Genomic DNA, 12,825 nt, shown 5'->3' on the forward strand with positions numbered 1-12,825 from the left:
TTATAACATGTACTGCCCCATGATAGGATTATAACATGTACTGCCCCATGTTAGGATTATAACATGTACTTCCCGATGTTAGGATTATAACATGTACTGCCCCACGATAGGATTATAACATGTACTGCCCCATGATAAGATTATAACATGTACGGCCCCATGTTAGGATTATAACATTTAGCCTCTGTCCTCCCCAGCTCCACGACGGGGGGGTCATGGACTCTGGACCAGTCAATCATTGATCGGGTCCAGCTGAACTATTGATCAGGATCCTGATCATGTGGGATGCAATGATCGGATGTTGATGTCGTTGGTCGGTCCAAAGGGTGCTGTTGACATACTAATACTGTGTGTGTGTGTGTGTGTGTGTGTGTGTGTGTGTGTGTGTGTGTGTGTGTCATGTAGGAGGAGGGTCGACCTCAGATATTGATCCGGTCAGAGAATTGGTCACTTCTAACAGCTCCCTGCCAGACTCCTGGTACTGCTCTCCGTAGTACTGCCCTCTGTCTTGGTACTCTCTGTAGTACTGCTCTGTACTGTACTCTATATGCTACATTTAACAGACGCTGTTATCCAAAGCGACCTGCAATCCGTCCATTGGTCAGTGTTCCTGTTGTTCTGTGTGGTTCTACCCTCCAGTCCGTCCATTGGTCAGGGTTCCTATTGTTCTGCTGGGTTCTACTGTAGAAATCATGCTGCTCAGAGCCGTGTGTCTGCTCTGGGCTCTCACCAGCCCCGCCACCACCGCTGGTAAGACCCTCAATTAGTAACTCCAACTCTAACTAGTGAACTCTAACTCTAACTAGTAACTCTAACTCTAAGTAGTAACTCCAACTCTAACTAGTGAACTCTAACTCTAACTAGTGAACTGTAACTCTAACTAGTGAACTGTAACTCTAACTAGTAACTCTAAATCTAACTCTAGTAGCTTAGCCTAGCGTGTCTCTGACGCGTGTTCCCGGCCCCTAGCGTAGCGTAGCCTAGCGTGTCTCTGACGTGTGTCCCCGGCCCCCTAGTGTGCAGCGTAGCTCAGCCTAGCATAGCGTAGCATAGCCTAGTGTGTCTCTGACGTGTGTCCCCGGACCTTAGTGTGTAGCGTAGCTCAGCCTAGCGTAGCCTAGCCTAGCCTAGCATGTCTCTGACGTGTGTTCCCGACCCCTAGCGTAGTGTAGCCTAGCGTGTCTCTGACGTGTGTCCCCGGGCCCCTAGTTTGTAGCGTAGCTCAGCCTTGCGTAGCCTAGCCTAGCCTAGCCTAGCATGTCTCTGACGTTTCTCCCGACTCCCGCCCCCAGTGTTCGCGCACCGGTCCGCAGCCCACCAGCTGCTCCGTATCCGCAGGGCCAACACAGGCTTCCTGGAGGAGCTGAAGGCCGGAAACATTGAGACGGAGTGCAGGGAGGAGATCTGTGACTACGAGGAGGCCCGCGAGGCCTTCAAGAACGACGACCAGACCGTGAGTCCCATGTTAACATGTAACATGTTAAGGGTTATAACATGTACTGCCTCATGTTAAGATTATAACATGTACTGCCCCATGTTAGGATTATAACATGTACCATGTTAGGGTCACAACATGTACTGCCCCATGTTATAACATGTACTGCCCCATGTTAGGATTATAAAATGTACTGCACCATGTTAAGATTATAACATGTACTGCCCCATGAAAGAATTATAACATGTAATACCCTATGTTAAGATTATAACATGTACTTCACCATATTAAGATTATAACATGTACTGCCCCATGAAAGGATTATAACGTAGGTGCCCGGGAGCGTGTCTATGTTCCCCGGGTCCTATGTTCCCCTCTGTGTATGAGACTGGGGAACATAGGATCCTTCTTTTTAAAAAGGGTCCTATGTTCCGCGCTTTTCCCAAAAAGGGTCCTATGTTCCCCGATATGTATTGGCGCGTTTCCACTGCAGGGTGCGGAACGGATCGGATCGCAAAGGTGCGGATCGGGTCGCGTTCCCATCGCCAAAAGTGGGCGTGACCCGGACTTAGCCGTACCCGTTTTTGGCCAGTTTTGGCCTCGTTTTCAGGACTCCTCCGTTGGGAACTGAAAACGAGACGAGACGCCTGAAAGGGTCCCGGGAAATTCTAGCTACACACCCCCTCCGTTGATTGGTCGACAGAATCATCACTTCCGGGTGACGCGGGGATAAAAACAAACAAACAGTAGCCTGGAGGTATTATTCTTTACAATTAACATGTTGCGTAAAACGCTTGCTTGGGCGAACAAGGAGGTGGTGACGTTCGTCTGCATTCTTGGGGAGGAAGACGTTGTTTACGATGTTTACGTAGCTGCCGCGGCGATCAACATCCGGCCTACCACAAAGGGTACTGTCGGCAGTGGAAACGCGACCTCGGAACTGAGCTGGGCTATTTACCGCCCCCTCCCTACCGCACCTTTGCGATCCGATCCGTTCCGCACCCTGCAGTGGAAACGCGGCATATGTGACCGGGTAACATAGGACCCTTTTTCAAAAAAAGGTTCTATGTTCCCCGGTCTGTTACTTTTTCCACCATTACTGCCAAATTCCGGCCGAGATAACTACCATTGCTTGTCTTTACCTTTTGTGGAAGAGTGAGAGACGTCGGAGAACCTGACGCAGTCTATTCAAACGCCGGTAAACAAACCCCGAGAAGCAGTGGCGGCGCCAGGGGGGGGCTAGGGGGTGCTAGAGCACCCCCTAGATTGGCCATAGCACCCCCATAGCACCCCCAAGAAAATAATGGTTTATTAGGGGTCCAAGCCAACAGGTTGGATCCCTATTGTTTTTGTAAGGATTATTATTCCTATTATTAGGGGTCCAAGCCAACAGGTTGGATCCCTATTGTTTTTGTAAGGATTATTATTATTAGGGGTCCAAGCCAACAGGTTGGATCCCTATTGTTTTTGTAGTGTTTGTTATTATTCCCCCGTAGAAGTGGGACCACAGCCCAAACCGTAAATGGTGCACACACGCCAATTGCATGACTAGATCCAGGTACGTGAGATGACGGCAGACGACCAAATCCAGACATGCCGGCCACTAGGTGGCGCTATACCAAGGAATACGCGTTTGGGGCTATAACTCCCACACCAAACCTCCCACAGTCAAAAACTTGTACCCACTTGTTCACTGGAGTCTGCTGCATCTTTTGGCATAGGCCACGCCCATTTGCGTCCATAATTTTTTTTCGCAAAATCGCGAAAACCGCTAAACTGTTTTTTCGCTACTCCTCCCACATTTCTTGACCAATCAACACCAAACTTTGCACACGACATCTTCCGACGCACACGCAAAGAATGCACGAAACACTTTTTTGATCAGACCTTCGACGACGAAACGGTAGCGTTTTGAATATTGGTATGTTAGCTAAATTAGACGTGGAAAATCAAAAATCTAAAGAAATCCAAAATGAGACATCGGATCGAGTCCAAATTTTACACACATGTTGGTGCTAACCTTAATGTCGTACGATAAAAATTTCGGAAAATTTCGCCATTAGGGGGCGCAATAAACGAGGAAATTGTATACCTTCTACAAAATTTCGCCGCGAAAACGCTACACTGACTTCTCGCTACTCCTACCACAGTCAAATCCTTTGTATCCACAGGTTCAGGGTAGCGTTTTGAACACATGCTTCGCGTTGTGCCGGCGAAACGCACATTTCTTGTCGCGTTGTGCCGGCGAAATGCACACTTCTTGGACCCCTGCATAACTGCTTGCAGTTCTAGTTAGGGGTCCAAGCCAACAGGTTGGATCCCTATTGTTTTTGTAAGGATTATTAGGGGTCCAAGCCAACAGGTTGGATCCCTATTGTTTTTGTAAGGATTTTTAGGGGTCCAAGCCAACAGGTTGGATCCCTATTGTTTTTGTAAGGATTTTTATACTACCTCCCCGTGAAAGTGGAACCACAGCCCAAACCATAAATGGTGCACACGCGCCAATTACATGACTAGATCCAGAATCGGCACCGCTACTCAGATAACAAAATCCAGACACGCCGGTCCCTAGGTGGCGCTATACCAAGGAATACGCGTTTGGGGCTATAACTCCCACACCGAACCTCCCAGAGTCCAAAAACTTGTACACACAGATGCACTGGAGTCTGCTGCATCTTTTGGCCTAGGCCACGCCCATTTGCGTCTAGATTTTTTTTTCGCAAAATCGCGAAAACCGCAAAACAGTTTTTTCGCTACTCCTCCCACATTTCTCGCCCGATCAACACCAAACTTTGCACACAACATCGTCAGACGCACACGCAAAGAATGCATGAAACACTTTTTTAATCTGTCCTTCGACGACGAAACGGTAGCGTTTTGAATATTGGTTTATTAGCTAAATTAGACGTGGAATATCAAAAATCCAAAGAAATCCAAAGTTAGACATCGGATCGAGTCCACATTTTACACACATGTTGGTGCTAACCTTAATGTCGTTCGATAAAAATTTCGGAAAATTTCGCCATTAGGGGGCGCAATAAACGAGGAAATTGTATATCTTCTACAAAATTTCGCCGCGAAAACGCTTCACTGACTTATGCTTCGCGTTGTGCCGGCGAAGCGCACATTTCTTGTCGCGTTGTGCCGGCGAAATGCACACTTCTTGGACCCCTGCATAACTGCTTGCAGTTCTAGTTAGGGGTCCAAGCCAACAGGTTGGATCCCTATTGTTTTTGTAAGGATTTTTCTTATTATTAGGGGTCCAAGCCAACAGGTTGGATCCCTATTGTTTTTGTAGTGTTTGTTATTATTCCCCCGTAGAAGTGGGACCACAGCCCAAACCGTAAATGGTGCACACACGCCAATTGCATGACTAGATCCAGGTACGTGAGATGACGGCAGACGACCAAATCCAGACACGCCGGCCACTAGGTGGCGCTATACCAAGGAATACGCGTTTGTGGCTATAACTCCCACACCGAACCTCCCAGAGTCCAAAAACTTGTACACACAGATGCACTGGAGTCTGCTGCATCTTTTGGCCTAGGCCACGCCCATTTGCGTCTGGGAATATTTTTCGCTAAATCGCGAAAACCGCAAAACTGTTTTTTCGCTACTCCTCCCACATTTCTCGACCAATCGACACCAAACTTTGCACACGACATCTTCAGACGCACACGCAAAGAATGCACGAAACACTTTTTTGATGCGACCTTTGACGACGAAACGGTAGCGTTTTGAATATTGGTTTATTAGCTAAATTAGACGTGGAATATCAAAAATCCAAAGAAATCCAAAATTAGACATCGGATCGAGTCCAAATTTTACACACATGTTGGTGTTAACCTTAACGTCGTTCGATAAAAAATTCGGAAAAATTCGCCATTAGGGGGCGCAATAAACGAGGAAATTGTATATCGTCTGCAAAATTTCGCCGCGAAAACGCTACACTGACTTCTCGCTACTCCTACCACAGTCAAATTCTTTGTATCCACAGGTTCAGGGTAGCGTTTTGAACACATGCTTCGCGTTGTGCCGGCGAAACGCACATTTCTTGTCGCGTTGTGCCGGCGAAATGCACACTTCTTGGACCCCTGCATAACTGCTTGCAGTTCTAGTTATTATACTTCCTACCAAGAAAGTGTGCCCACAGCCCAAACCGTAAATGGTGCCGACACGCCAATTGCATGAATAGATCCAGGTCCCTGAAGACTATGCAGACGACAAAATCCAGGTATGCCGGCCACTAGGTGGCGCTATACCAAGGAATACGCGTTTGGGGCTATAACTCCCACACCGAACCTCCCACAGTCAAAAACTTGTACCCACATATTCACTGGAGTCTGCTGCATCTTTTGGCATAGGCCACGCCCATTTGCGTCCATAATTTTTTTTCGCAAAATCGCGAAAACCGCAAAACTGTTTTTTCGCTACCCCTCCCACATTTCTCGCCCGATCAACACCAAACTTTGCACACGACATCTTCAGACACACACGAAAAGGAACCGTATACACTTTTTTGATCCGACCGTCGACGACGAAACGGTAGCGTTTTGAATATTGGTTTATTAGCTAAATTAGACGTGGCAAATCAAAAATCCAAAAAAAACCAAAATTACACATCGGATCGAGTCCACATTTTACACACATGTCGGGGCTCGCCTTATTGTCGTTCGAATAAAAATTCGGAAAATTTCGCCATTAGGGGGCGCAATAAACGAGGAAATTGTATATCTTCTAATTGGCCAAAGGAATGTTCTTCAAACTCAAGGGAAACCATCAAGGGGCAAACCCGAGTCTATATAGAAAATATGGCCAAGAATTATTAATGTGGGCGGGAGTTATTTGGCAAAGGAAAATTGTCCTTGGAAAATTTCGCCACAGGGCGGCGCCAAAAAACGACGACATTGTCTATCTCCTATTTGGCCAATGTTCTGAAAACGCGTTTTAGGCTATAACTCCCACACCGAAGCTCCCACAGTCAAAACCTTTATATCCACAGGTTCAGGGTAGCGTTTTGAACACATGCTTCGCGTTGTGCCGGCGAAACGCACATTTCTTGTCGCGTTGTGCCGGCGAAATGCACACTTCTTGGACCCCTGCATAACTGCTTGCAGTTCTAGTTCTTATTATTATTATTATTCCCAACTAGAAGTGGTACCACAGCCCAGACCGTAAATGGTGCCGACACGCCAATTGCATGAATAGATCCAGGTCCCTGAAGACTATGCAGACGACAAAATCCAGGCATGCCGGCCACTAGGTGGCGCTATACCAAGGAATACGCGTTTGAGGCTATAACTCCCACACCGAACCTCCCACATTCAAAACCTTGTACACACAGATTCACTGGAGTCTGCTGCATCTTTTGGCATAGGGCACGCCCATTTGCGTCTATAATTTTTTTTCGCAAAATCGCAAAAACCGCAAAACAGTTTTTTCCCTACTCTTCCCACATTTCTTGACCAATCGACACCAAACTTTGCACACGATATCTTCAGACGCACACGCAAAGAATGCACGAAACACTTTTTTGATGCGACCTTTGACGACGAAACGGTAGCGTTTTGAATATTGGTTTATTAGCTAAATTAGACGTGGAATATCAAAAATCCAAAGAAATCCAAAATTAGACATCGGATCGAGTCCACATTTTAGAAACATGTTGGTGCTAACCTTAATGTCGTTCGATAAAAATTTCGGAAAATCTCGCCATTAGGGGGCGCAATAAACGAGGAAATTGTATATCTTTTAATTGGCCTGAGGAATGTTCTTCAAACCCGAGGGAAACCATCAAGGGGCAATCCCGAGTCTATATAGAAAATATGACCAAGAATTATTAATGTGGGCGGGAGTTATTTGGCAAAGGAAAATTGTCTTTGGAAAACTTCGCCACAGGGCGGCGCCAAAAAACCACCACATTGTCTATCTCCTAGTTGGCCAAGGGAATGTTCTGAAAACGCGTTTTAGGCTATAACTCCCACACCGAAGCTCCCACAGTCAAAACCTTTATATCCACATGTTGTTCACGGTAGCGTTTTGAATACTTGCTTCGCGTTGTGCCGGCAAAATGCACATTTCTTGTCGCGTTGTGCCGGCGAAATGCACACTTCTTGGACCCCTGCATAACTGCTTGCAGTTCTAGTTCCTATTATTAGGGGTCCAAGCCAACAGGTTGGATCCCTATTGTTTTTGTAAGGATTATTCCTATTATTCTTACCTCCCTAAAAGTGGTACTACAGCCCAAACCGTAAATGGTGCCGACACGCCAATTGCATGACTAGATCCAGATCTCTTCGGACTACGCAGACGACAAAATCCAGACACGCCGGTCCCTAGGTGGCGCTATACCAAGGAATACGCGTTTGGGGCTATAACTCCCACACCGAACCTCTCAGAGTCAAAAAACTTGTACACACAGATGCACTGGAGTCTGCTGCATCTTTTGGCCTAGGCCACGCCCATTTGCGTCTAGGAATATTTTTCGCTAAATCGCGAAAACCGCAAAACTGTTTTTTCCCTACTCCTCCCACATTTCTTGACCAATCGACACCAAACTTTGCACACGACATCTTCAGACACACACGCAAAGAATGCATGAAAACACTTTTTTGATCCGACCTTCGACGACGAAACGGTAGCGTTTTGAATATTGGTTTATTAGCTAAATTAGACGTGGAATATCAAAAATCCAAAGAAATCCAAAATTAGACATCGGATCGAGTCCAACTTTTACACACATGTTGGTGTTAACCTTAACGTCGTTCGATAAAAAATTCGGAAAAATTCGCCATTAGGGGGCGCAATAAACGAGGAAATTGTATATCGTCTACAAAATTTCGCCGCGAAAACGCTACACTGACTTCTCGCTACTCCTACCACAGTCAAATCCTTTGTATCCACAGGTTCAGGGTAGCGTTTTGAACACATGCTTCGCGTTGTGCCGGCGAAACGCACATTTCTTGTCGCGTTGTGCCGGCGAAATGCACACTTCTTGGACCCCTGCATAACTGCTTGCAGTTCTAGTTATTCTTACCTCCCTCAAAGTGTGACCACAGCCCAAACCGTAAATGGTGCCGACACGCGAATTGCATGACTAGATCCAGATCTCTTCGGACTACGCAGACGACAAAATCCAGACACGCCGGTCACTAGGTGGCGCTATAACAAGGGAAAACGCGTTTGGGGCTATAACTCCCACACTGAACCTCCCACATTCAAAAACTTGTACACACAGATTCACTGGAGTCTGCTGCATCTTTTGGCATAGGCCACGCCCATTTGCGTCTAGAATTTTTTTTCGCAAAATCGCGAAAACCGCAAAACTGTATTTTCGCTACTCCTCCCACATTTCATGACCAATCGACACCAAACTTTGCACACGACATCTTCAGACGCACACGCAAAGAATGCATGAAACACTTTTTTGATCCGACCTTCGACGACGAAACGGTAGAGTTTTGAATATTTGTTTATTAGCTAAATTAGACGTGGAAAATTAAAAATCCCAAAAAATCCAAAATTAGACATCGGATCGAGTCCAAATTCTACACACATGTTGGTGCTAACCTAAATGACGTTCGATAAAAATTTCAGAAAATTTCGCCATTAGGGGGCGCAATAAACGAGGAAATTGTATATCTTCTAATTGGCCAAAGGAATGTTCTTCAAACTCAAGGGAAACCATCAAGGGGCAAACCCGAGTCTATGTAGAAAATATGGCCAAGAATTATTAATGTGGGCGGGAGTTATTTGGCAAAGGAAAATTGTCTTTGGAAAATTTCGCCACAGGGCGGCGCCAAAAAAAACGACGACATTGTCTATCTCCTATTTGGCCAATGTTCTGAAAACGCGTTTTAGGCTATAACTCCCACACCGAAGCTCCCATAGTCAAAACCTTTATATCCACATGTTGTTCACGGTAGCGTTTTGAATACTTGCTTCGCGTTGTGCCGGCGAAATGCACATTTCTTGTCGCGTTGTGCCGGCGAAATGCACACTTCTTGTTTTTATACTACCTCCCCTTAGAAGTGGTACCACAGCCCAAACCGTAAATGGTGACGACACGCCAATTGCATGACTAGATTCAGGTCCGGCACCGCTACTCAGATAACCAAATCCAGACACGCCGGGCACTAGGTGGCGCTATACCAAGGAATACGCGTTTAGGGCTATAACTCCCACACCGAACCTCCCACAGTCCAAAAACTTGTACACACAGATGCACTGGAGTCTGCTGCATCTTTTGGCCTAGGCCACGCCCATTTGCGTCTAGAATTTTTTTTCGCAAAATCGCGAAAACCGCAAAACTGTTTTTTCCCTACTCCTCCCACATTTCTTGACCAATCGACACCAAACTTTGCACACGACATCTTCAGACGCACACGCAAATAATGCATGAGACACTTTTTTGATCCGACCTTTGACGACGAAACGGTAGCGTTTTGAATATTGGTTTATTAGCTAAATTAGACGTGAAAAATCCAAAATCCAAAAAAACCCAAAATTACACATCGGATCGAGTCCAAATTTAACACACATGTTAGCGCCACCCTTAACGACGTTCGAATAAAAATTCGGAAAATTACGCCCTAAGGGGGCGATATAAACGAGGAAATTGTATATCTTCTAATTGGCCAAAGGAATGTTCTTCAAACTCAAGGGAAACCATCAAGGGGCAAACCCGAGTCTATATAGAAAATATGGCCAAGAATTATTAATGTGGGCGGGAGTTATTTGGCAAAGGAAAATTGTCTTTGGAAAATTAAAAATTTCGCCACAGGGCGGCGCCAAAAAACAACGACATTGTCTATCTCCTATTTGGCCAATGGAATGTTCTGAAAACGCGTTTTGGGCTATAACTCCCACACCGAAGCTCCCACAGTCAAAACCTTTGTATCCACATGTTGTTCACGGTAGCGTTTTGAATACTTGCTTCGCGTTGTGCCGGCGAAATGCACATTTCTTGTCGCGTTGTGCCGGCGAAATGCACACTTCTTGGACCCCTGCATAACTGCTTGCAGTTCTAGTTAGGGGTCCAAGCCAACAGGTTGGATCCCTATTGTTTTTGTAAGGATTTTTCCTATTATTATTTTTCCCCCCTAGAAGTGGGTCCACAGCCCAAACCGTAAATGGTGCCGACACGCCAATTGCATGACTAGATCCAGGTCCCTGAGTTCTAGGCAGACGACAAAATCCAGACACCACGGCCACTAGGTGGCGCTATACCAAGGAAAGACGCGTTTGGGGCTATAACTCCCACACCGAACCTCCCACATTCAAAACCTTACACGCACAGATTCACTGGAGTCTGCTGCATCTTTTGGCATAGGCCACGCCCATTTGCGTCTATAATTTTTTTTCGCAAAATCACGAAAACCGCAAAACTGTTTTTTCCCTACTCCTCCCACATTTCTTGACCAATCGACACCAAACTTTGCACACGACATCTTCAGACGCACACGCAAAGAATGCATGAAACACTTTTTTTATGCGACCTTCGACGACGAAACGGTAGCGTTTTGAATATTGGTTTATTAGCTAAATCAGACGTGGAATATCAAAAATCCCCAAAAATCCAAAAGTAGACATCGGATCGAGTCCAAATTGTACACACATGTTGGTGCTAACCTTAATGGCGTTCAATAAAAAAATCGGAAAATATCGCCATTAGGGGGCGCCATAAACGAGGAAATTGTATATCTTCTACAAAATTTCGCCGCGAAAACGCTGCACTGACTTCTCGCTACTCCTACCACAGTCATATCCTTTGTATCCACAGGTTCAGGGTAGCGTTTTGAACACATGCTTCGCGTTGTGCCGGCGAAACGCACATTTCTTGTCGCGTTGTGCCGGCGAAATGCACACATCTTGGACCCCTGCATAACTGCTTGCAGTTCTAGTTAGGGGTCCAAGCCAACAGGTTGGATCCCTATTGTTTTTGTAAGGATTTTTATTATTATTATACTACCTCCCCTTGAAAGTGGAACCACAGCCCAAACCGTAAATGGTGCCGACATGCCAATTGCATGACTAGATCCAGGTCCGGCACCGCTACTCAGATAACAAAATCCAGACATGCCGGCCACTAGGTGGCGCTATACCAAGGAATACGCGTTTGGGGCTATAACTCCCACACCGAACCTCCCACATTCAAAACCTTGCACACACAGATTCACTGGAGTCTGCTGCATCTTTTGGCATAGGCCACGCCCATTTGCGTCTAAATTTTTTTTCCGCAAAATCGCGAAAACCGCAAAAATGTTTTTTCCCTACTCCTCCCACATTTCTTGACCAATCGACACCAAACTTTGCACACGACATCTTCAGACGCACACGCAAAGGTATCGTGAGACAGTTTTTTGATCCGACCTTCGACGACGAAACGGTAGAATTTTGAATATTGGTTAATGAGCTAAATTAGACGTGGAAAATCAAAAATCTAAAGAAATCCGAAATTAAATATCGGAACGAGTCCAAATTGTACACACATGTTAGTGCTAACCTTAATGTCGTACGATAAAAAATTCGGAAAATTTCGCCATTAGGGGGCGCAATAAACGAGGAAATTGTATATCTTCTAATTGGCCAAAGGAATGTTCTTCAAACTCAAGGGAAACCACCAAGGGGCAAACCCGAGTCTATATAGAAAATATGGCCAAGAATTATTAATGTGGGCGGGAGTTATTTGGCAAAGGAAAATTGTCTTTGGAAAATTTCGCCACAGGGCGGCGCCAAAAAACGACGACATTGTCTATCTCCTATTTGGCCAATGTTCTGAAAACGCGTTTTAGGCTATAACTCCCACACCGAAGCACCCACAGTCAAAACCTTTATATCCACATGTTGTTCACGGTAGCGTTTTGAATACTTGCTTCGCGTTGTGCCGGCGAAATGCACATTTCTTGTCGCGTTGTGCCGGCGAAATGCACACTTCTTGGACCCCTGCATAACTGCTTGCAGTTCTAGTTAGGGGTCCAAGCCAACAGGTTGGATCCCTATTGTTTTTGTAAGGATTATTATTCCTATTATTATTAGGGGTCCAAGCCAACAGGTTGGATCCCTATTGTTTTTGTAAGGATTTTTCCTATTATTATTATTATTATTATTATTCTTCCCCCCGTACTTGTGGGACTACAGCCCAAACCGTAAATGGTGCACACGCGCCAATTGCATGACTAGATCCAGGTCCGGCACCGCTACTCAGATAACCAAATCCAGACGCGCCGGCCACTAGGTGGCGCTATACCAAGGACAGACGCGTTTGGGGCAATAACTCCCACACCGAATCTCCCACAATCAAAAACTTGTACGCACAGATTCACTGGAGCCTGCTGCATCTTTTGGCATAGGCCACGCCCATTTGCGTCTATAATTTTTTTTCGCAAAAT

The 12,825-nt window shown here is 45.8% G+C and overlaps 1 protein-coding gene across 3 annotated transcripts in view; it reads left to right on the top strand.

The window, feature by feature from the left end:
* The first annotated feature begins 409 nt into the window (after nt 1-409).
* Nucleotides 410-12,825, top strand: part of LOC115552526 (coagulation factor VII) — a 44,318-nt gene continuing 31,902 nt past the window's right edge. For 2 of the 3 annotated variants that reach the window (XM_030368708.1, XM_030368707.1), the window contains exons 1-2: nt 410-750; nt 1,293-1,453. In XM_030368708.1, the coding sequence (XP_030224568.1) occupies nt 693-750; nt 1,293-1,453 (219 nt within the window). In that variant the 5' untranslated portion in view covers nt 410-692. The remainder of the gene's footprint in view (nt 751-1,292; nt 1,454-12,825) is intronic. The other variant, XM_030368706.1, reaches the window with a different exon arrangement.

The sequence above is a fragment of the Gadus morhua genome, chromosome 10 (genome assembly GCF_902167405.1).
Source record: "Gadus morhua chromosome 10, gadMor3.0, whole genome shotgun sequence".
Lineage (NCBI taxonomy): Eukaryota > Metazoa > Chordata > Actinopteri > Gadiformes > Gadidae > Gadus > Gadus morhua.